This window comes from Lissotriton helveticus, chromosome 2_2, assembly GCF_964261635.1.
Source record: "Lissotriton helveticus chromosome 2_2, aLisHel1.1, whole genome shotgun sequence".
NCBI lineage: Eukaryota > Metazoa > Chordata > Amphibia > Caudata > Salamandridae > Lissotriton > Lissotriton helveticus.
Genome location: NC_136060.1, coordinates 252,347,941 through 252,373,182, shown reverse-complemented (window position 1 = coordinate 252,373,182; position 25,242 = coordinate 252,347,941). Strand labels below are relative to the sequence as shown.

The 25,242-nt window shown below is 43.7% G+C and overlaps 1 protein-coding gene across 1 annotated transcript in view; it reads left to right on the top strand.

The window, feature by feature from the left end:
* LOC144821391 (sodium-dependent phosphate transport protein 2B-like) overlaps positions 1–25,242 on the top strand; it is a 159,324-nt gene that overhangs the window by 25,521 nt on the left and 108,561 nt on the right. The window contains exons 5-6 of the mRNA XM_078678372.1: positions 2,741–2,869; positions 6,477–6,620. Coding sequence (XP_078534498.1) covers positions 2,741–2,869; positions 6,477–6,620 — 273 coding nt within the window. The remainder of the gene's footprint in view (positions 1–2,740; positions 2,870–6,476; positions 6,621–25,242) is intronic.

Sequence of the window (25,242 nt, the reverse complement as noted above, 5' to 3'; positions counted from 1 at the left end):
GGCAAGAAGGAAGGAAATTCACGGAATTTCAGAATTCCCTCAGGAGGGGCAATCTTCAGAACGGCTGCCAGATGTGCTTGCTTCAGCCAATCACCGAGAGCTATTTGTATTGTATTGTATTGTATTGTAACCATACTTTTATAGCGTGACTGCCACCCAGAGGGTATCCTGGCGCTTTGACTCTTCCTGGCCTGACACACGAAAGCGAAATTACACTACCCTAGGAAAGCGATAGGATTTCAATCCTTTCTTAAAAGAGGTGAGTTCAACAGCACTCCTTAAGGCCAAGGGAAGGGAGTTCCAAAATTTGGCTGCAGTGTATCCAAAGGAACGGCCGCCCATCCGTAACCTTTGAATTCTGGGCACCACCACCAGACATGCTGATGAGGATCGCAAAGGTCTGGCTGTCTTGTACCATGAAAAAAGTTCCTGCAACCAAACAGGCCCCTGCCCATGGAGGGCCTTGAAGACTATGCAAGATGCTTTGAAGCTGATACGCTGGTGGACAGGCAGCCAGTGGAGATCTTTTAGCGCCAAGGAAGAGGAAGCCGAGCGCAGCCGAGAGAGGGCCACCTTAGCTGCCATGTTCTGAATGCGCTGCAGCTTACCAATCAAAGTTCCAGGGGCACCCAGAAGCAGTGCGTTACAGTAATCAAGCCTGCTAAGGATGATACTGCGCACTACCTCTGGTCTGGCTTGAGTCGGAAGCATAGGGAGAATTTTACGCAAAGTGCGAAGCAACAACATGCATGCAGCAACTGTTTTGTTAACGAAGGCATCCAACTGTAAATTTGGGCCGAACATGACACCCAGGTTGTGCGCGGAACTTGCCGCCGCAACGGTACCCTGGAAGAGAGGAGGCCAAAAATCCATAGGCAAAGGACGAGGGATGCGATCCTTGGAACAGTGCAGCACCTCCGTTTTGGAGCCATTAAACTGGAGGGAATTAAGGCGCAACCAGTCCGCGGTAGCTGTCATGCAATGATGGAAAGTCTCCTGAGACACGGCATCACTGCCTTCGAAGGAAAAAATAAGCTGAGTATCATCAGCATAATTCATAACTGAGATACCAAATGATTTGATCAGCTTGACTAAAGGGCGGAGATAAAGATTAAATAAGATAGGGCTAATTGCCGACCCTTGAGGCACACCTTGCCCCACTTTTCTGATAGCAGATCTATAGGGTGGCAAGGCCACTACCTGATGCCTATCATGCAAATAGGAGACCAGCCAATCCCGGGCCGAGCCAGTCACCCGACTTCCTCTAGTCTGCTGATGAGAATGTCATGGCTGACCGTGTCGAACGCGGCCGACATGTCGAGCAGCACTAAAAAGGCTGCTCGACCAGAGTCGACACGCGAACGAAGGTCATCTAACACAACCACCAATGCAGACTCAGTGCCATGAGCTGGCCTGAAGCCGAACTGGGCCACGTCCAGGCAAAGGTTGGACTCCAAAAAACTGGACAGATGTTTAGTGACCAGCTTCTCAAGGATCTTAATGGGGAAGGGGAGCAGCGAGATAGGCCAATAGTTCGCCGCACAAGTAGGGTCCAGCGTTGCCTTCTTCAAAAGAGGGGAGACCACCGCCAATTTCCAACAATCGGGAACAGTAGCAGTGCTGAGAGACTGACAGCACATGGCATGGGGCGGGGGAAAGAGTTCCTCCTGAAACACCTTCATTGAGGCTTGGTTCAAAGTGAGAGGTATTTCAATTTTCTGTCAACTCCTTTGCTCATCCCCTGCAATTTAGCATCAACGGGAGCCCTCAGAGGCTGAAACTCTCTTTGATAAGTAGTCACTCTCTATTGTAGGCTGTCCCCACCGACAGCACCACAGCCATAGTCGGGGAGCAAATGTGAAAATACACTGTGCCCTTTTTGTGAAGCCAGTTTCTGTTTTAATCGCATACTGATTGCTGGCTGCATGCAATTATGAAGAGAAATCCCCAGCCAATGGATGGGGACTTGGAAATCAGGGTTTGGTTTGCGAACATCCATGAGAGAGTGTGGTAACATTGATTTGTTGCATGAACACCTACAAAAGAGTATGTGGAAGCTCACATATTATTCAGAAACTAATTTCTGACTGTTTTCCATCCTTGAAATGGATAGAGATTCGCTTCTGCAGAGGCCTTGAGAAAAGTCACTTCCACTATTGGAAGGGGAATCGAAAACTCCAAATTCATGCGTCTGCAGTTGAAGGGGTTTTATCATTGGGAAAAAGAAAAAGAAAATAAATGTGCAATTACACAGTTTGACTTTTTTTCCCCTGATGTGTAATTCTACTCCTGTGGGCCGGTTTCACAATCCTCCACAAACCTTTAAGTGATCAATGCAGCTAAAAAGCGCATAGTGAAAATTACTTCAACAAAGTTTTTTATATTTAATCAACAATTTTAATATAAATTATGTAATCTTTGGAAAAAAAGAGTTTCTTCTTTGCTATTTATTTGGTATACGTTTTCATCTATAAAAAATGTTCTCATGTGAGTAAATCAAAGTTATTGTTTCCCGCATATAATTGTGGAATTCCATGCATGCTCTATATATAGCCTTTTACCCAATGCATTTTGATATTACTCCTTTTTAGGATGTTTTCCCATGAAACATGATCATCCACCCATTATTAACTGTAAATATTTGTACTCACCTCCATCCTCTATTTGGATTGGTGTATTTTATTATACACCATCAATGATAATGTTGTAAACATTGTAAATACTTGTGTGCATTTTACAGAACTGGACACAAAAGGGAGAATTTTGGCTGTTTTGCGAGGAATAGCAAAGTTTCTAATCTTGATTGGATTACTCTACCTCTTTGTCTGCTCCTTGGATGTCCTCAGCTCAGCCTTCCAGTTGGTTGGAGGTATGTACTCCCTCACCTTTGTGATGTAGAAAATTATGGAGATCAAGCATGTTGACTATTTTCATATATTTATGTTCTTTTGTATAATAATATCTAGAGTCTCAACGCATAGACTAGGAAACTCCTTAATTTGTGGCCAGGAAGGAGATGTACACCCAGTTCCTGACCTGTTGAACTGGGGCCCATTCCCAGGATTTGTGTCAGCGACACTCATTGGGACAACGGGGGAATGCATACTGTAGGTTCATGAAGGCTTAGGGCTTAACCCCTTCCATGCTGATGACGAACCCCAGCCATCATGCACTACGGTGCTCGTGTGCTGATGACGGCTGGGGTTCGTCACGGCCCGCCCTGTTTGTTTGTGTACAGCACAGCAGGGGAATCGCGGCCGCATGGAAGGGGTTAAAAATGAGAGCAGCCTGGAAGAGAAGCATTGGTGTCTACCAGATCTGGCCACAAATGCAACCATAAAGGTCACCTCATTTCTTATTAGAATGGAAAAGGAATTTGGATCATTTTCATTCATCACCAACTTACCTGTTATCCACAAAAGGCAAGTTTTCAAGATACCTTTCTCAGCACTGTCAAATTCTCCACAGGGATGTTTTGTCATCTAGCTGGCACAATGTAGAGATCTGTTCTGCAAATTAAAAGTGTTTACATTTGCTGGAGACCTTCTCAGTAGTTAACAGACTCATGAATTTCTTCCTTCCAAACTACCACCTCACACTTGAAGCTTGTATGTGGTACTCCTATGTATGCATACATTATTTAAATGGATTCTCATGTAGCGTCACTCCATGGCAGAAATAAGATCTGAGGGGAACCATGTCAGCTGACGTCTCCATTGATCGAGGTCTATCAGTTGCACAAAGCAGCCAAGAAACACGATGTAATATGTGCACGAAAATAAAACTGTATGAAAACAGTGGGGTACTGTTGTTGAATAATGTATTTAGAGGCAGCAATTAAGCAGGCCATATGCTTAACCAAAATGGCTCTGTTGCTCTGTTTCACCTTTGCTACTTCTTAGGATTGATGATGAGGTTGTAGTAAATTCAGAAAAATACATTTAATCACCGTCCCATCTTAATAACATTCTAAATGTCCTGTAAGAGAAAATCCTCATTGCTGACTATTTAATTTCATTTAAATATACTTTGGTTACAGAAGAGATGAAGAAGCCCATGACATAAACTAAAGGTGATAGCAGCTTGTAGCTACTTCTGATTAACATGTGTGAATACCTCTGACCACCAGTTCCCTTTATTATAGCCTTATAGCCCGCCGTAGAGGGCTATACCGGCTATTAAAGGCCCTCTCCCGCGTTAAAGGCCCGAGCCGAAGGTGAGGGACTCTAACAAGGGAGAGGGACTTTAATAGCCAGTATAGCCCAGCTACGAAGGGCTTTAAGGCTATTAGAACATTCTGCCACTAGAGGGCAAAATGCTCTAACAAAAAAGAACAAAGCCATATGGGAGCGTGAGGGGATTGGAATCCCCTCAGGGTCCTTGAAGCCTTTGTTCACAGCCAGAGCTGTGAACAAAGAAACATTGGAATGTTAGAGCTCCAGGTTTATACCAGCCATTGTAAGCCCGGAGCAGTCCATTGTTTTCAATGGAGCTCACAACATTCCAATGTTCTAATAAAAGGTCAGCATTTCTTTAAGCAGGTATCATTCTATCTGATATGAAAATCTTACTGTAGCTGCCCACTTATAGCAGAAGTTTTTTCTGAGAATAAATTAACTATGATATGTCTTCTCTCTGCATATGTGGTCACTACTGATGTCCAGTCAGAATCAGAAAAAGAAAAGCAAGTGACAGAGATTGGAGCTTTAACCAAATCAACTGCTGTTTAACAGAGCTACTCTCAACTATATTGCAAACTATAGAAATGTTTTAGAGAGCTTCCCAAGATGGACTAACACAGGAGGACCCATAGGAGGACCTAAAGTGAGGACTGCAAGTAATTTGCATGCTGGTTGGACTCATGAGCTGGACCACATTAATACATATCTCCTTTTCTTAGAGTTGTTTGAACAGCAGGAAATTTGGGGCCTGATTTAGTGTTTAGTGGACAGGTTACTCAGTGACAAATATGATGGATATCCTGTTGCTATATTAAGAGTGCCATAGGATACAATGCCCTTTTTGTAAGGAAAACAAATATCTGTCATGTTTGTAAAAGAGAACCCGTCTGGCAAACTCTACATAAGGGCCTTTGTTATAAACTGAGCATCAATAAAAATACACCACTCAGCTCTCCTTTAGAGTTGCTCTTGAGGCAGCTCCTCATGGATATTTGTCATTAGAATTCCGACAGCATCCAATGTCAAAAATATTTAAATGTTGTCACCTTTGCTCAAATGTGTGTAGATAGCATCAAAGGGCCTGATTACAAGTGCTGTGAGTGGGCATTCAATATTTGTTTGTACTTGGATGTGAAGTTTATTACCACCTATTGCTTGTTTTTCCCCAATAATAGGGAATGGCTGGAACATTTTGGCGTTTACCACACCACACTCCTAATGTTTAAGCAATAACAGGGCCTTTTAGCTCCATAACCGGTCCTATTTTAATAGGAGAAACATACATTATCACAGACAGTAATTGATTTGTGAGGTAAAAATGGCAAAACTCATATGTCTGACCCATGCTTAGGCAAGAGCTTGAAGGATTGAAATGATCAGGGATGGTAGTAATCAGTCCCAAAGATTTTCTGGCCGTCATTGCAGGTTTGGATCAATATAGAACATGGTGTGACCTCTAGAGCAGTAAATCAATAATTTCAAGCAGTGTTTTACCATGAGGCTTATAAAAAACACAAGAAGTAGCTCATAGTATTTAAGATTGGATCTGATCCAGGGTTGGGAGAAGGTACAAAGGGCTATTCAGAGGCGATGCAGTGATTTGGGACTGATTAATAGGAACGCTATCCTTTGGTGACACCCTTCATAGAAATCTAAGAGTAAACCAAAATGCACACCCTGTTATATATTTTCTGCATCATTTTTTATGTTTCTCTTGCCGAGGCATTAGAATCTATTGCCCTACAGAGTGTCAAAATTAATTCGCTCAGTGGGTTATGCTGGAAATTCACAAATGGTTTCTAGCAACAGAAAGGAATTGAGTACTTCTTGTTTATGAACAATGAAACTTTCCTTTGATAAATGATTTTTATTTTCAAAAAACACCTTTGCTATGACACTTTCCATTGGCCAAAAGACACCAATGGAAAAATGAATATGAAGTACTTCTATTTCACAACTTTACTCGGTTTCTTTGGATTTAATAAGTGTTGTTTCATTATTTTAAAACATTGCAATTAATATGCAAGATTAAAACATTCCTTAATCATATAGCTAAAAACTATAGAGCAAACATAAAAAAAAATCATTATCAGTAAGAAAAACCACAAGAAACAGGCATACCTTACCCAAAGGATAACCTAATCTGAATTTTATACTCGAGTATGGATGAGGTTCCTGGGACGTAATTGTCAATTGTGAATCTTGTAACACTAGGACTTACCAAAGTGAATTCGCTTATCAACAAAAAAACATTATTTCATTTGATATTTAATACACTCCAATTTGTCTCTACAGGGAAAGCAGCGGGAGACATTTTCAAGAATCACTCTGTGCTGTCCAATCCAGTTGCTGGTCTGGTGATCGGAGTTCTGGTCACGGTCTTGGTACAAAGCTCAAGCACATCTTCATCTATCATAGTTAGCATGGTCTCATCTAAATGTGAGTAAAGTTTATGATGCAGTTTTTAACAACGATTTGAAATTTCCAATTTCGCACCCATAATATTTAACTGTTGGCTTTTGAAAACGTTTTATTTTCAAGCTGAAACCTGTCTTTTTCAAAATTAACAAATAATGGGTTTATGGTATTATTTTATATATATAAAAGCATGAGTTCATATTCAAAGATGTACAGATATTTAGTGCTCCCTTATATTAGTGCAGATACTTAACCTCTGTCAGGGCCATTCACAAAGTTAAGCTACACCTGTTAGTAAGTTACACTTTACTCTTATACTTTTCAGTAACTTTACTATTTTTGGTTATTCACCTTTTACGAGTGCAAAGTTACTCAAAAGTGTAGATTTGTGTGTCTCCGCCCTTCTGGATTCAGGGGGTGGAACCTAATTTACAAGAGAAAGTTACTACACTGAAAAAGAACCAGTTGTAAATTCACTGCCACACATGGTCAACAATTGGTTCTGGAACACCATCCCATAGAAAATAATGAAGGCAGGGGATTAAAATAGAGCCCCATTTGAACTAATGTTAAATTAAATTAATTTATTTAGTCTTTTAAAATCAATATATATCTTATATATATATATATATATATATATTTGTGGTGCCGTTTGACATATCAACAAATACAACGTTCATTTCAGCAGCTGTCTTGAAAGTTTTGGGGTGATCTGTCAAGTGGGGGTCGAAAAAAAGGTGGGGCTCAAAACGTGCTTTCCACATGTTAATTCCAATAGGAATTTTGAACATGACTACAGAGCGAACCACTGGATTTGATTACACCAAGTTAGGCAGAAATTCAGCTCTGGGTACATAAAGAGGCCTTTTTGTGATTTAGTGTAAATCCATCTAGTAGTTTCAGAAATATTAACCAAAATCCAAATTTGTGTATCTAGGAGTGTGGATCCTCCTCAGATCCGACAGTCCCCATGCTGACATCTGATTGATTGCCAGCACTTCAACCAGGAAGTGTTGGCAGCCATCTTGGGGCTTAAATTCAGCCGAGTCCCGCCAAAAACTTTAAAAATATAGAAAAGGGGAAAGGACAAGAATACCCTGACCCCCAAGGTGTGGTTGTTTTTTTGCAATTTTGCCTCAAAATCGCAGGTGGATCCAAATTAAAAATAAAAACAAGCACGGTCTCCTGTGCTTATTTTTGTTTCAGCTCTCATGTGAGCCAGGTCCTGGCTCACATGTGGGCATGGAAAAACTATAAAAAAGGAAGGGGGCATGGGGCCTCCGACCTAGGCTCTTTTGGGCCCTGGGGACCACCACCTCTTATTTAAAATATTGAGGGGGCCACACAGACCCCACCTCCCCTGGGGGGCCAGCCTGTGAAAACAGAAGGAGGGGACCCCCCTCATGGAGCAATTAATGGCCCTGGCGACTGCCACCTCCGAAGGCCGGCTCCTGCTATGTTCCGGAGTGTTTAGTCGGCTGGGACCGTGTGAGAATATAGGATGACATCACTGATGACATCTCAAATTATACCACTGAAGACATCATCCATAGAACCACTCGCACACACCCTCACACCCCCATACAACCTCTGATAAATTCACTCACACATTCACACAACCACTCACATACTCATTCTTAAACTCATACACCTACTCATGCACCTCCTAACTTAGGCATAGAGCCACTCACACACCCACTCACTCACTGATACAACCACTCATACAACTACTCATTCACCCTTACAAATGCTCACACACCCACTCACTTACTCATACAAATACTAACACTAGTAGTCAGACTGAGACAACCACATAGTCTCCCATAGAGCCTCTCTCACACTCACTCACCCACCCATAACCCACTCCGACACTTACTCACCCATACAGACACTCACACACCCACTCGCTTACCCATAAACCCTTTTACACTCATTCATGCACCCATACAGCCACTCATGCACCCTCTCACTTACCCATAAAAATGTTCATGCACCTGCTCACTCACCCATACAGCCACTCATGTACCCTCTCATTCACCATTTATATCCACTCACACACCCACTCACCCATACAGCTACTCACTTATTCATACAGTCCCTGACACAGCCACTCTCTCACCCATACAAAAACTCACACACCTACTCACTAATCTATACATTCTCTCACATACCCACTCACACATCCATACACCACTTGCACACCTGTTCACTAACCCATACAGGCACTCACATAGCCACTTACTCACCCATACAGCTACTCACTCACACACCCACTTATTCACTGAGACACAGCCACACACACAGCCACTCACACATGGAGATACATAGTTACACAGACACTCACATATTCTATGTTTTAAAATAGTACACAAACTAAACTAATTTAACTTTTGAGGTACCTTAGTATATATGTTTAACAATCAGAAATGTTTAGGAAACAATTACACTCACTGGATGATATCATCAGTGATGTCATTTGAGATGTCATCAGTGATGCCAATGACCATGTCATGAGTGATGTAATATGTGCGGTCATAAGCAGTGCTTTAAGGGGGCGTAAGTTATAGTTACCTCAGTTAGTTATAACTGCTGAATTTCTATGGTTTTGTACGAGTTGAATCTCAACTATTACATCTGTGCAACCTTTGGTTCTTTCAGTGAATAAATAAATAAATAAATATATATATATATATATATATATATATATATATATATATAGATATATATAGATATATATAGATATATATATATATATATATATATATATATATATATATATATCTATATATGTCTATATATATATATAGATTATATATATATATTATGTAATATATATCCCAGTAATCCATCCACCTCCGAGGAGAAAATGGCACGTACACATGATTGGCATGTATGAGGCTAGTTTATTATATTTAGGTCTCCCTCGACCCCGCAGAAAAAGAGAGACGCGTTTCGCCTGTGCAGCAGGCAGTATATATAGCCCTCCCCTTTGGTACAGGCACTGATCAACATAGAGAACAGACTACATAGGGTCATTCATGACTGAAAAAAAAACATAAAATACGTTTTACAAAGATAAAGTGCATAGTGCAACAAATGTAATATATATATGTATATACACACACATATATGCATATATATATATATTTTTGTTATTATTCTCCGCTGTTTATATAAACAATGTGCGTTCTCTATGTATTACACAGAAATATAACGTTATGTTATAGATAACAGAAAAGAAAGGATTTATCCTGCTATAACTAATGAATCGGTTATACAATTATGTTTTTAATTAGATTGTCAATATATGTTCATTTTCATGTGGCGCATTTTACATTGATATCGCGTATTTTGCACATAGAAGACTTATGCACAGTATGTTTTCCATCTTTATGGTCATATGACCAGATTGGAGGCGGGATGTAGTCGGGTCACTAAGCATTATAAAAAGAAAAAAGTTAAATTTGGCCATTTGCATGTGAACAAGGGCTGTTCAAGCCCGAAACGCGTCTTGCCCTTTTATCCAGCTGAAATGCAATAAAGAACCTGTAATTCAACTTGGTGGTCCATCTCCTGCTTGCTTCGCTGATCCGAGTTGGGATTGGAGGTGGCGTTTTGGAGTTTTCGCTCATATATATTACCTACTGGCGGTCGCCAGTAGGTATATATAGTTAGGATTTTTTCTCTATGGGATTTTTGAAAATTCTATGTCTAATAACTTTGGCGTTTGTGGACGGAATTGGCTGAAATTTTCAGGAAAATGGAACATTTTGTTTCTGAGCAGCCCCTGAAAATTTGGGGGGGGTTTGTCAAGGGGGGGCCGAGAAAAAAGGGGGGTCCCAAAACGTGTTTTTAACATTGAGTTTTCCATAGGGCGGTTGGCCTCACTTTTAGCCCGAACGGCTGAATGGATTTGCACGAAACTTGGCAAAATTGTAGGGACTGGTAGCCCGATGTGACTTTACGCGTTACGGAGCTTTGTGAAGCGAAGCTGATTGGTTCTCCGGCGTCTGTAAACATTCCAAACAGTCCGTAGCGGCCGCCATCTTGTCTCTCGGTAGGATCGAGAGACAAGAGGAGGCCAAAGCAAAGGGGCAAATGACCATAAGGGGGCATAGTAGAGCCTCCCTGACCCTCTAGGTTTGATGTGGAGGTTTTAAAAGGGCCCCGCGGGGCAAAAAAAATAATAATAATAATAATCGAACGGCTGAATGGATTTGCACGAAACTTGGCAAAATTGTAGGGACTGGTAGCCCGATGTGCCTTTGCTAGGTCTCAATATATGTGCTCCAGTGGATTTTGAGAAATTAACGTTCAAAAAAAGATATATATCTGTAACAGCGCTCCGCTTCGCGTACTTTTCGCGTAACGGAGCTTTGCGAAGCTGATTGGTTCTCCGGCGTCTGTAAACATTCCAAACAGTCTGTAGCGGCCGCCATTTTGTCTCTCGGTAGGATCGAGAGACAAGAGGAGGCCAAAGCGAAGGGGCAAATGACCATAAGGGGGCATAGTAGATCCTCCCTGACCCCCTAGGTTTGATGTGGAGGTTTTAAAAGGGCCCCGCGGGGCAAAAAAAATAAATAATAATAATAATCGAACGGCTGAATGGATTTGCACGAAACTTGGCAAAATTGTAGGGACTGGTAGCTCGATGTGCCTTTGCTAGGTCTCAATATATGTGCTTCAGTGGATTTTGAGAAATTAACGTTCAAAAAAATATATATATCTGTAACAGCGCTCCGCTTCGCGGAGATAAAATTATCTCTGTATTACCTAGCTGTTGCTAACACCAGTTAGCGACCGCTAGTAGGAGATAGTGACCATCTTGGGCCCCACTTTGCATGTCAGTGATATTTATCACTAATGACATGCAAAGTGGGCATGCCAAGATGTTAGCGACTGGAAACAGTCGCTAACATCGCTATCTCCTATTACCAACTTTTGGAGATATTCGCGCTAAGCGCGAATATCTCCAAAAGCTACCACCTGCCCTGAGCAGTTCTTAGCCATGTTATCCAATGGGAGGTGGATAACATGGCTAAGAGCATTAGCTCGGTAATGCATGAATATCGCTGAGTTTTCAGCGATATTAATGCATTGCGGTCGTTTTTTATGGCATTTGCGATAAACCTTGATAATAGCAAGGTTTATCTGCGATAATTTCTGACGATGCTTAGCGGTAAAAAATTCGTTGCTAAGCATCGTTAGGGATAAATATCGCTTAACTTTGGTAATATGCCCCAACGTCTGTTAACGTTCGATTCGAAGGAAATCAGGAAGTGTTGAAAAACATTGTCTGCGCCATCTTGCCTTTTTTCAAATGCCACACTTTTGTTGTGCACGGCAGCCATTTTAGATGACTTGACCAGACCCACTCTCTGCACGCTGTCGATCCTTAGCATGGCTCCCCACCCTCGCAAGCATCTCCCCCAGGCACTGGTCACCCTCGTTCTCTGTCTTATGCATGGGTAATAAACCTCCCCCCATCTGCGCTGCTCTTCCCTGAGAATCACACCCTGTGCCCGCCCGACACCTCCCTTTCGCCCTATTCACTACCGCACCCTCTGACACTCCTTTTCCTCTGTGTCCAATTGTCCAGGCCGGTCCTAGGCTATCAGCTAGCCCTGCAGATGTAGTTTATGGCCCCAGCTGTAAAGAATCACCCCTCTTCAAAGGAGTTATAGTAGATCAAGGCCCACACTCGATGAGATCCGTCACAGCACACGCGTTCCTACTATCTGAAAACCATCCTGTATTGCGATTGGGGAGTGGACCGAGCCTGAAGCGGAAGATTCCAGGGATGACTCTTTGTACATCAAAGTTTTTACAATTATGTGTCACATTAAAAATATATAGCACTCCAACAAAGTAGTAAGATTATAAAACTTTAATAACTTATAAATATATACAACAAAACAAAAACAGTAAAAACATATAAACATTTTTAGGGAAAAACAACGAAGTAGGGGTCGGCTGTGCGAATAGTCCCAACGCAGCACAACGTCCAGATTTCTGGACGGCACCCAGGTGATGTTGCCTGGGTGCCGCACTGATTTCGGCATCCGGCGTGGGGCGTCGCGGGGGGTGGGTCATCAGTAGCAAACTGTTGTGCGACTAGTTCCAAGGCAGCAGAACGATGGCACCAAGGTGATGTCCAGTAAGTTGCCGCACTGGTTTTGGTATCCTAGAATGCTGCTCCGAAGAACGGCGTGGGGCGCCCCGGGGGGGGGGGGAGGCGGCGTGAACGGGCCTCTCAAGGTGGAGTCTCGTCTGTTGTAGTGGGGCGCCCCTTTACCGTTTCAGTTGCCATTCCGTCCGCTTTTGGTCCACTGTGTCAAAAGCCGCAATTCAGCTGAGTTGCGCCCACTCTTGCGGTGCAGCGATAGGCGGCTGCCACAGGACTCTCAAAATGGCGGCAGGCTCTTTTCTTTTTGGGCCTGGTCCACTGAAATGGCCCTGGGACACCTTGCAAATCGGACGCTTGTTTATTAGGTCTTGGACCCCATTCTCGAAAGCGTCCCCTCCGCCTTGAGGATTCAACAAAAGTCTTGGGGGCCCCCGACTCCTGCAGGCTTCCGGTGGGGAGCGGCTGCCATGATTGCTCGCGGAATGACCACGACGGAGCCACGAGATGGTGGTGCTTTCATGCTGACGCCAGCTTCAGTCTGAAACATCCAGAAACAAGGTGGGGCTTTCATCGTTTGGGAAAAAAAAAAGTTTTCATCCAATGAAAAGTGTTATTTTTAGGTCATATGATCAAGCCTTCCATCATTAGGAACCCAAAAGTAAAATGAACCAATGAAAAGTTTTATAAACAAGTCACATGACCTGTTATGCGGCATAGGGTATAAAAAGCGTAGAAAATCCGTTGGCACGTGAGGCGGCGTCAGTAGCGGACCGATGTGCGAATAGGCCGAAGGCAACACAACGCGCCAAGATCCGGATGGCACCGAGGTGGTGTCCAGCAAGTTGCAGCACTGGTGTGGCCATCCTACAATGCTGAAAGTCGGCGTGGGGCGTCCCGTTGGCCTGTGAGTTCGCGTCAGTAGCGGACCGATGTGCGAATAGGCCGAAGGCAACACAACGCGCCAAGATCGGATGGCACCGAGGTGGTGTCCAGCAAGTTGCAGCACTGGTGTGGCCATCCTACAATGCTGAAAGTCGGCGTGGGGCGCCCCGTTGGCCTGTGAGTTCGCGTCAGTAGCGGACCGATGTGCGAATAGGCCGAAGGCAGCACAACGCGCCAAGATCCGGATGGCACCGAGGTGGTGTCTAGTAAGTTGCCGCACTGGTGTGGCCATCCTACAATGTTGAAAGTCGGCGTGGGGCGCCCCGTTGGCCTGTGAGATGGCGTCAGTAGCGGACCGATGTGCGAATGGGGCCAAAGGCAGCGCAACAATATTTTCGGAATAGAAGACACCACAAGGCGCTGAGATGCCAAGATCCGGATGGCACCGAGGTGATGTCTAGCAAGTTGCTGTACTGGTGTGGCCATCCTACAATGCTGAAACTCGGCGTGGGGCGCCCCATTAGCTGTGAGATGGCGTCAGTAGCGGACCGATGTGCGAATGGGGCCAAAGGCAGCGCAACAATATTTTCTGAATAGAAGACACCACAAGGCGCTGAGATTCCAAGATCCGGATGGCACCGAGGTGGTGTCTAGTAAGGTGCACTGGTGTGGCCATCCTACAATGCTGAAAGTCGGCGTGGGGCGCCCCGTTGGCCTGTGAGATGGCGGCAGTAGCGGACCGATGTGCGAATGGGGCCAAAGGCAGCGCAACAATATTTTCTGAATAGAAGACACCACAAGGCGCTGAGATTCCAAGATCCGGATGGCACCGAGGTGGTGTCTAGTAAGGTGCACTGGTGTGGCCATCCTACAATGCTGAAAGTCGGCGTGGGGCGCCCCGTTGGCCTGTGAGATGGCGTCAGTAGCGGACCGATGTGCGAATGGGGCCAAAGGCAGCGCAACAATATTTTTGGAATAGAAGACACCACAAGGCGCTGAGATTCGGTTAGCACCGAGGTGGTGTCTAGCAAGCTATGCAGCTGAGTTGCGTGCGCACTTGCGGCGAATAGGTCGAAGGCAGCACAACAATGTTTTCTGAATAGAAGACACCACAAGGCGCTGAGATTCGGTTACCACCGAGGTGGTGTCTAGCAAGTTGCTGCACTGGTGTGGCCATCCTACAATACTGCTCCGAATAACGGCGTGGAGTGCCCGAAGGGGGGGGGGAGGCGGCGTGAACGGGCCTTCCTAGGCGGAGGCTCGTCTGCTGTAGTGGGGCGCCCCTTTACCGTTTCAGTTGCCATTCAGCTGAGTTTTGGCCGCTCTTGATGCTACAGCGACAGGCGGCTGCAACAGGACTCTCAAAATGGCGGCCTGTTCTTTGGATTTGGGCCTGGTCCACTAAAATGGCCCTGGGACACCTTAGAACTCGGACGCTCGATTTTTTTTTCCTTTCCTCTACATGCAAAAAAAGGTAAATGCCCGGTACGTTATACGCTTCATCTGCCACGATGTACTCTCCAGAGGAACCGAAAAAAAATATAGTTATGGTAACTATACCATGCATCGTCATATGGAGAGGTGGCACCAATTAATTATAGTGCTGCATAAAAGAGAGATTTGGAGGAGAACCCCCGACCTGCCAGTACATTCATCAAAGAAGTGGCACTGACAGCATCAGAGGCAAGGGAAACGGTCCCAAATATTTAGAAGAACTTTGGAAAGATTAAAATGACATGTTTAGATTGTGGCAAATTAATTTCATGTGGACAGATGAGTGTTACTCTATAAATACAGCATATGAACATCATCATAGTCGATGGTTGGTACAGACATTTTGACTATATCCTGGACCTGCCCGTCCTCGCCCAAAATGGCGCCGGAATAAATGGGACTCGTAACTCCTTGTTGTGTACTGGTTGCAGAACCTTGAAATCACGAGATACGTATGCAGTTTTGAAGCACATGGCGGGCGGGGACGAGAATTGATTGAGTATTTCGACATCCCTATTGATATTAAGTTCTGATGTGTTATTGATTACTGTACTATTGAAAGTTCGAATTAACGTCGCGCATGGTACTTGCCCGCAAATGTATATCTAGATAATTTTATTGTAACTGGCCCTGTCGTATTTTAATTATAAAATGTACGTCCACCGATTCCGCAACTGTTAGACACCTTAGTTCTTGCAACCTAATGGCCCGCCCGTTACGTTCCTCTACAGTGTAAATGTCTACTCATCATATACGATTACAGTTTGCTCCGTGGCCGGCCCACGTGGTTATAGGCTCGTATTTGTATAATGAAATTTTCACAATAAAGGTTTTTAAAAGAAAACATGGTAGTAGTATATACATTGGTAAAGTTTTTAATAATAGTCACTGTTTTAGAATCATTAAAAGGCAAGTGAAATAAAGCAGACCAATTACATGAAGGGTAAAAGGTATAATACGCAGGAACGCAGTAAAGATAAATGGTCAAGGGCTGTTGTGTTTTCTACTCCTGCAACATAAAGTGATCGATAAGAATCTCATATTCAGGCGTATCGGCGACTAAGACAGCAGGTCGACCCTCTTTTGCTCAACGGCTCCGTCATGGGACGAAGAAACGCCCTTTTTCTCGAAAAAAGAATATATTTTACTTGCAGGACAGTTGTAAATTTTCCGGGAAAGTACATTAGCCTGGAACATTATAACATATATTTAAGAAAAAATAATGTTCGGAAGTAATAAAAAGCATAATTTTTAGGTCATATGACCAAGCCTTTCATCATTAGAATAAGAAAAGTAAAATGAACCAATGAAAAGTTTTATTAACAAGTCACATGACCTGTTATGCTTACGTTACGCGCTGCGCGTCGCGCCCCGGATGACTTCAGGATGCGCTAACGCGGCGCGTCATATGACGCATTACGCGACAACGCAGGTCCAGAATATAGTCAAAATGTCTCCACCAACCAGCGGTCGGAACACAACCCCTTTCAGCAGGCTAAATAGTTCTGTTAAATGACAACAGAAGGGACAGGCAACAAGAACCATCAGTCAAAGAGGGGAGGGCTAGTTCTTCTCTACCGGGTTACATTGGGGCGCTACCGGAACTGATCGAATTGGTAGTCTACAGTGTTTCTGGATGTTTCAGACTGAAGCTGGCGTTAGCATGAGAGCACCACCATTTCGTAGCTCCGTCGTGGCCATTCCGCGAGCAATCATGGCAGCCGCTCTTTATCGTTATTTTGGGCGGGGTGGGTGGCGGAGCCGAGCTGTATTGCAGCCATTATGGTGTGGAGTTCAGTTCATCTCACTAGTTTCGTATTTGTCATGAGGGGTTGTTCTTAATGTTTCTATTTTAGCGAGGTCAAAAAGAGATCCCATTAGTGGCCTACTGATTTTGCTCGATTCGTTTTGTTTTTTTACACGATTTTTCGGTATCTGCAAAGACTAAACAGAGTATTGCGACTCTGTGCTTGTTTGTAAATAGAGAATGAACCAAAGAGAACAATCAATCAAATGGAGAGAGAAGCAGGCACGACGGATTACAACGGGGGCAAAGGCCTGCGTTAACTACCCTTCACTATCTGCAAAGAGAGAGTACTCCTAATAGAAATGGGGGGGGGGCAGCATTCAAAGCAGATCAGTGTGCATAAACACAAAAATGTTTTTACTTACCACGTACTTGACATTCGACAGCTTATGATATTTGCTATTAAAAAACCATTGAAATTCACTGAAAAAACCATAGGTTATAGACCATATATAGTTAGGAATTAGCATTTACAAAACCTTGAAAATTCACTGAAAAAACCATAGGTTATAGACCATATATCGTTAGGAATTAGCATTTAAAAAACCTTATTTTACTCACACAAAACCATTGAAATTCCATATATAGTTAGTTGCACTAACTATATATCGTGCACCCGCAATCCACTGCTGATGATGTCACATATTACATCATTCATGACATGGTCAGTGACATCACTGATGACATCACTGATGACATCTCAAATGACATCACTGATGACATCACTGATGACATCTCATTTGACATCAATGACCACATCACTGATGATATCATTCATGTGACAATACAATGCATCTCCTCACACTTTAATATAACCTCTGTTACACCCAGTGTTAAATACAGAGTATAATTTTTGAAACCATTGACACACCAATACTAGTTACTACATACGCACTCACTGATTCCTACGTCTACACACACATTCACTCATTCACCCATACAATCATTCATACATACAATCACTCATCTTTACAACACTATCATATGCACTCATACACCTATACAGACACTCACACTCTGCCACTCATCCATGGAGTTACTCACACACCTAGTCAGTCCTGTAAAGAATCAATCACACTTCCATTTTCTATTTTTTCCATTTTCCATTTAAACATAGAGTACCTTACATTTTCAAACATATACTAACACATACTTACTCTCTTATACAATCATTGATACAAGTACACATTGATCTGCACAGAGTCACACATCTCCCAGCCAGCCACACACACACTCAGTCTCCCATACAAATACTTGGACAATCAATCAATAACCCATATAGTTACTCATGTAGCTACTGATCAACACATGCAGCAGTTTACAGAACAACAGACATAATGATGCACAAATTAAGACAGTTTAGTCACTAACCCATGCACTCAGTGAGACACATTTAATCACTCACTCATACAGTCAGTCACGCACCTAAATCCTTCATCCAGACACTTATACATCTACTCATTCTTCAATATGTAAAACATATTTAAACTTTACAGAAACACACAGTCAATGGATGATGTCATCAGTGATGTCATCAGTGATGTCATTTGAGATGTCATCAGTGATGTCATCAGTGATGTCACTGACCATGTCATGAATGATGTAATATGTGACATCATCAGCAGTGGATTGCGGGTGCACGATATATAGTTAGTGCAACTAACTATATATGGAATTTCAATGGTTTTGTGTGAGTAAAATAAGGTTTTTTAAATGCTAATTCCTAACGATATATGGTCTATAACCTATGGTTTTTTCAGTGAATTTTCAAGGTTTTGTAAATGCTAATTCCTAACTATATATGGTCTATAACCTATGGTTTTTTCAGTGAATATATATATGCATATATACACATACACACACACTCACGTATATAAGTGTATGTATACATATAATGAATTCAATGTTACAAATGTAAATATAATTCAAAATAAATATTTTTTAGGATAAAATATTTAAATACACTTTTATTACTTTAAAAATAAATGTATGTTCATTTTACATCAATTTAAACTAATTCTGTGCATAACATATGATAAATATAACTATTTTACTTTAGGTGGGATTTTTAAAGATACATCTTTAAAAACATAATGTTAATTTAAGTTAATGCATTTTAATTAAGTAAATATTTAATTCAAAATTAAGATAATAGCGCTCAAGAATTTTTGCCTGTGTTCTATATTTAAAAATAAATATATATATTAACATTTTACATCTCCATATTTTTCCAATTTTTTTCAAAGTTTAAGAAACGTTTTTATTTTTTCCTGTACTTTACTATAGAGAGATGTCTGCCCCAGTGGCTTAGTTGAGGTTATATATTGTGGTGAAGGGATTCTTCTGGGATTTCAAAATAAGACCCACAAGCCCTCATTTTTATCTTGCACAGTAGAAGGCTTCATCAAACAAGCAGCAACTGTTCAATTAACGTCCCAATTTATCTCCTGATACTGTATTGAGCAACATTAAATTCTGCAGGCATTGCACTTTCGTCTTAGTAGTTGTGCCTACTGAGCATCTAAATCCTGCTGATGTTCTGACTAACAGAGACACGTTTATCTTGTTTTTCCCTTTTTGTCCTACACCCACATTGTGAGCAACTCGTGCCTCCAGCGGTGGAAGTTTGGCAGCCGTGTGCTTCCTGTGCTTATTGGTTCCCAGGAATCTTGTTAGAGGATAAAGGGAGTTTGCAGGCATTGCAGGGCAGCCCTGCCTCCCATCGCAGATGAGTGGGACACCCCTCCCTTGAGGACCAAACCCAACTCTATGAATACTAGGAATGAGTCAACGTGTAGGATCTCTGGCATGGAGTGAGCCGGGGCAGCTGACAACACACAGCATTTGTGGTGTGTAGGAGGCCCTAATTATCTTACAGAGAAGCACGCCCCATGAAAAGCCCTAAGCTGTTTTATAGTGTATATTCGTTCCAAAGGTGCAACGGAAGGAAACCTCACTAAAAGTGGTGGAGTCTAGGAAAGATGCGCTACCACAGGGAAAAATACTTTGCTCGGGAAAAATAATTACAGCGTGCAACCCCTGCCTTGAAGACATTGTTGTTTACTTAACTATACACTGGATAATTACTAAAACGAAAATGCCTTTGCACTGGCATAAACTGGGGTTCTCAAAGTTTTTCCAGGAGTATCCCGGGAGATCTGTGAGAGTCACAGCTTTCTAGGAGTACACCTGGCAAGCTTTGAGAAGTCCAGGTAGTTTACATCTACGCTCAAATGGAGGTGTAAATCTACGAATGTAGATTTTAGAATTGCTTTAAGAATCACTCCTCACGTGTTGAGTGAACACTGATTGCACCATGCAGGAGCTTTGCAGTGGTTCTTTAAAGATTGCTTCCTAATCTGGGTTTTCTATCTAGAAACCAGTGGGCGTTGAAGAATTACTGAATGGGTGCGTCGCGCTCCTACAGCTGATGACAGAAGTTGCTCAATTTAAAGGCAGAGCCGCTGATGGCGCTTGCCCAAACGTGCAGCTGATGAAACTGGAACACAAGCTGGTACTTATCATTTTTCTTTTACAGAACAGCTGTCTTTGACAGAAGGGAGGAGCAACATTAGAATTCTTACATCGTAATTGGGAAAGACATCATTATTTTGAATTTGGAAAGTTCTTCATAGAACTTTAAGAAATATTACTCACCCTTAACTTGTTCTGTCGACAAAGTGGTAGTGAACAATCTGACTGGTGCAGTGTACTAGTGGCATGACGTCACAGGAAGTTGAGGAAGGCTCTAAGATTTGGCTGCTACAGTAGAAACCGTGCATGCTGTAATGCATTATGGTAGAGTCCAGGGCTGGAGTGGCCGCACTGGGCATCAGGCATTTCCCTGGGAGGCTGGAAGGGTGGGGGCTGGTTTTGTACCGCTGGGAGCCAGTATTGCAGCAATGCTGCAGTATCGGTTCCCAGTACCATAGCAGCAGTTGTTCACCCTTGAACCACCCCAACGCCTCCCTCCCCCCGGGGCAGGTCTGACAAGATTACCACTGCTACTTTGGGTACCCAGGCCGCCCCTAGTGGAGTCCATATCAAAATGATATGTCATCATGCTATGATGACTGCCTCACAGATATTAAAAAGCATCCGACCTCTATAGACCCCCATTATACTCTTAAATAGAAAACACACATTGCCAAAATCAATGGGCTTGGTCGAAGTGCAAGATGTGCCCACAAAGACACATCACATACGTGGATACATTCACAGATCAATTACCCATATATGTACTCATGCAAACGTCCATGCACACAAATCAAAAAAAGGTACTGAGACCTTTAACACAGATCAGAAAGCATCCATACAGACTAACATCCAGGAATCCAGGCAGCTGTGCACACACTGACCCGCAAACGCAGAGACACATATGTAGACCAACAAACAAATAGAAGACACAAAGGCACACACACACCCAACCCAAGAGAAATAGATGGACTAGGACACACAGACCAACACACATGCATGCACTGTGTACCCTGACAGCACACAGCATACAAAGGCACATATACATAGACATAAACACAAATACAACACATCTTAATTAACAGAAAACAAAGATAAGCATCACTGGATGGCCAGGGAGAATGAAGTACTGAGTGACTGACTCTCAGGCTACCACTCCAGGTATATATCTAATTACACCAGACATACAGGTACTCAGGCGCACACAGTAACAGACATACAAACACCTATGCAAATAGATATACCGATAGGAGAATCTAAATACAGTCAACTGAGCACACAGGTGTATATACAGGGATGCAGTTCAAACAGATAAACATACAGGCACTGTATAGACCCTGATTCACACAAGGCAAAAACAATGCATGGACGCATACTACAGATGCTTGAACCCATAAACTAGCAGACATTCATCCACAGAGGCAAATAGTATAAAGTAGACAACACACATACATACGCCAGTATATACAGAGGTACATGCATTTACATAGGCAGCAGATAGAAAGTCATAAAGTCATGCAATCATAAAGTACACACATATGTACCCATACAGTTACAAACAGTACACATAAAAGCACCAGGTCACCAGTTGCGGCTCCTCTGCTTCTGGCGGAGGAGTGGTGCCTCCCCCCAAAACCTGCAGGAAAGGAAAAATAAAATGATAATAAACATGTATTTTATTTTTCCTTTCCTGCTTAGTCTTGGGGGCGGGGCCTGGAGGGTGACAGGCACTGAGGGGAGTGGTAGTGCACTCCCTTCATTGCGCATGCCGGTTTGGCTGGCCGAGACGGCCGGTCAAACCATCATGCACATTGAAAACTTTTTCCAACTCAGCAACGCAGCTAGGTTAGAGAGAGCAGGCACAGACTCCCAGTCGTCCTGGAGCGCAATTCGAGGGCACTCAGGCCAATCCTGAAACCACTCTCATGCATTAGAGCAGCTTCAGGATTGGCCTCAGTGCATTCTGGGAGCCTGTGTTGCCTGGAGAAGAGGAGCAGAAGAGCGTGACGTTGCCGACTACAGGTACTTTATATATATATATATATATATATTTTTATCACCCGTGACCCTTATTCTCCCCTTACCGCCTCCCCCTCCCTTCCCCACCACTCGTCCAGCACACTGGCCGCTATGGCAGTCCACATCCTTGATGCTATTTTTTAAATATGAAAGGTATTGTCGCCAATAAAGCAATACCTGAAATACTCCTGCAGGGCCTATCTCTCTTAACATTGGAATTGCTTTAAAACATTTACAATTGGGAAAAGATAGAGGGCCAGATGTAGGTAGGGTTTTACCGGTCGGTAACGGCCGAATTCGGCCGTTACCGACCGGTAAAAGGAATTTGAGATGTAGGGGGCAGAATCGGTAATTTTACCGTTCTGTAATTTACCGATCTGTAATTTTACAGAATCTGTAAATATACCGGTCGGTAAATTTACAGAACGGTAAAATTACAGATTCTGTAAAATCGATATGTAGGTGGGACTCTGATGAGTCCCACAAGGCCTAAGAAATCGGTATTTTACCATCAAATTCAATTTGATGGTGAAATACCGATTCAGGTGAGCATGCAAATGTGTGCATGCACACCTGTGCCATATGACAGGCAGACCTGCCCTTAGGGCAGGTATGCCTGCCATATGGCCCCCGAACCTTTTTTGGGGGTGCTAGAGGGTGTCAAAGTGACACCCCCTGCACCCTTGCCAAAAATCTGTATTTACCGATCGGTAAATACCGACCTGTAATGCCCCATTCATTCCTATGGGCTTCAAAGCCCATAGGAATGAATGGAGCATTACAGGTCGGTATTTACCGAATCGGTAAATACCGACTTTTAAGGAATCGGTAAATCCACATCTGGATTTACCTACATCTCGGTACATCTATTTTACCGACTCTTAAATACCGAATCGGTAAAATTCGGTATTTAAGTGTCGGTAAAATAGATTTACCTACATCTGGCCCTTGGTGTCTCTGAACTCACAATCTAAAATCACAACTTATGGTGAAGTTATATCTTAAACTGTAAGTCTGAAAATCCCACTTTTCGAAAGATGGCATTTTCTTACTTTAACCATTCTGTGCCTCTGCCTGTCTCTGATTACACATCTGGGTTGGGTGACAACTGGGCTTTGTGCATTTTTGCAGGGACAGTTGCAGCTGACTCCATAAGCCTAAGTCGCTGTCAACATGGGATGCCCCTTACTAATATATCTGCTCTGCAGCATTACAGAGTACTTGACTCACCTTTATGCAACACTATTTCTTTGTGCCAGTAATAGAAAAACATACAGGGGGTAAAGAGTTTTATTTTTTTTAACTCTTTTTATTAAGGTTGTTCATCATCACTTCAAGCAGAGCATATAACAGCATGACATAAGAATGCCCCCTTCTGGCTGCTGCTGGGACATGTGGGGGCCTGGTGGTAAAGAGAGAGGCCAACAGGGCCGAGCGAGCCCTGCAAAGCAGTTCAGTGGAGCTGGAAACGGAGGGTGAAGGATAGCAGAGCGGTGCAGGGATCGGGCACAGCATGTCACCACCATTCTGTACCTCGGCCTCCATCCGACTGCCACCGTTGCCAGGATGTTTGGGGGCCCAGTGGCAGAGAGAGAAGATGGCAGGTCTAAACGAGCTCTGAATAGTGGCACAGAAGCCATGATCAGAGGAAGCGGGTTGGCTGGGCACTGCCGCGATCAGGCACAGGAGGAAATCACCATTTTGTGATGTTGTTGGCAGTGCCCTTGGACTATCGCTGTCCGGTAGTGGTGTGGTCTTACTCCTGTGGCTGCCACAGTGTTTTCCACACCCCACTGGAGGCCCTGAAAGCCCGTTAGTGACCTGGAGGATGCTGGAGGACCCTTTGGACTTGGACTTTGCGGGGCATTATAAAGCAGGCCCGCTCAGTGAGGTCCTAGAATTGTGAGCAGACACCTGTGTGCGGTGCTAGCAACCCATGTGCTGGACCTGGAGGATGTTGAGGGGGCCCCTCAGAGATGGCACCCCAAGTTGGAGAGGTCCTCTTGGTCAAGGAGCATCCTAAAGATAGGTGCCCTACCGATCTTTCGCGGTGGCCTTTGTGGCAGTGAGTACAGAGTAGAGCCAAAGTGGACATGGTGGAGGCAGTGAAGCTGAAAGAGGGCTCTGGCGAGGAGTTGGTGGGGTTCTCCCTGGACCGGCCTGGTTGCCCCCCAATGAGGGGGTGGAGTGTGCGTCCGAAGAGGTGCTAGACCCCTTAGCCCCAGTTTGCTCAGAGTATGTGGCCCACTGGGGAGCCGGTTGGAAACTGCGAGGACTGTTGGCATGGAAGAACTGTGGGCATTGTGTGGACATTTGGCTGGTGCCTCTGTGGCTTGGAGTGTGGCTGGAGCCGGAGCAATGATGTTCACTAAGCAAGGGGGGGTGGTGCAGGCAAAGAGGGCGACAGTGGAAGAAGTCTGTGAGCCGACTGGCCCAGTGATGGACCTGGAAACCCACACAGCCATGATTCTGGCAGCTATTCACTACATGAAAGATGCTTTGAAGCACAAGATCAAGGTGGTGGTAATTGATGCGGGCCTTCTACAGGCGGATTGCTCCAAGTTGGTTGAGATGGTAACGAATGTGGAATCAACTGCAGCTTTGCTGACCCCCGCAGTGCAGGTTTATAAGCAACGTCTGGCTCGGCTGCAGAAGATAGTGGAGGTTTTCTTTTGCAGGGCCTTCAACCAGTGGGGCTGGTCACATTGCCTCTTATGGCCTTGAAAGACATGGTGGTAAGCGGTACATACAGTTGGGGGGCGACAGGCGCCACTGGTGTTGGGATGTAGGCCTTTGTACACCCTCAGTATGAGGTGGCAGACTGGGGGGAGGATGTGCGG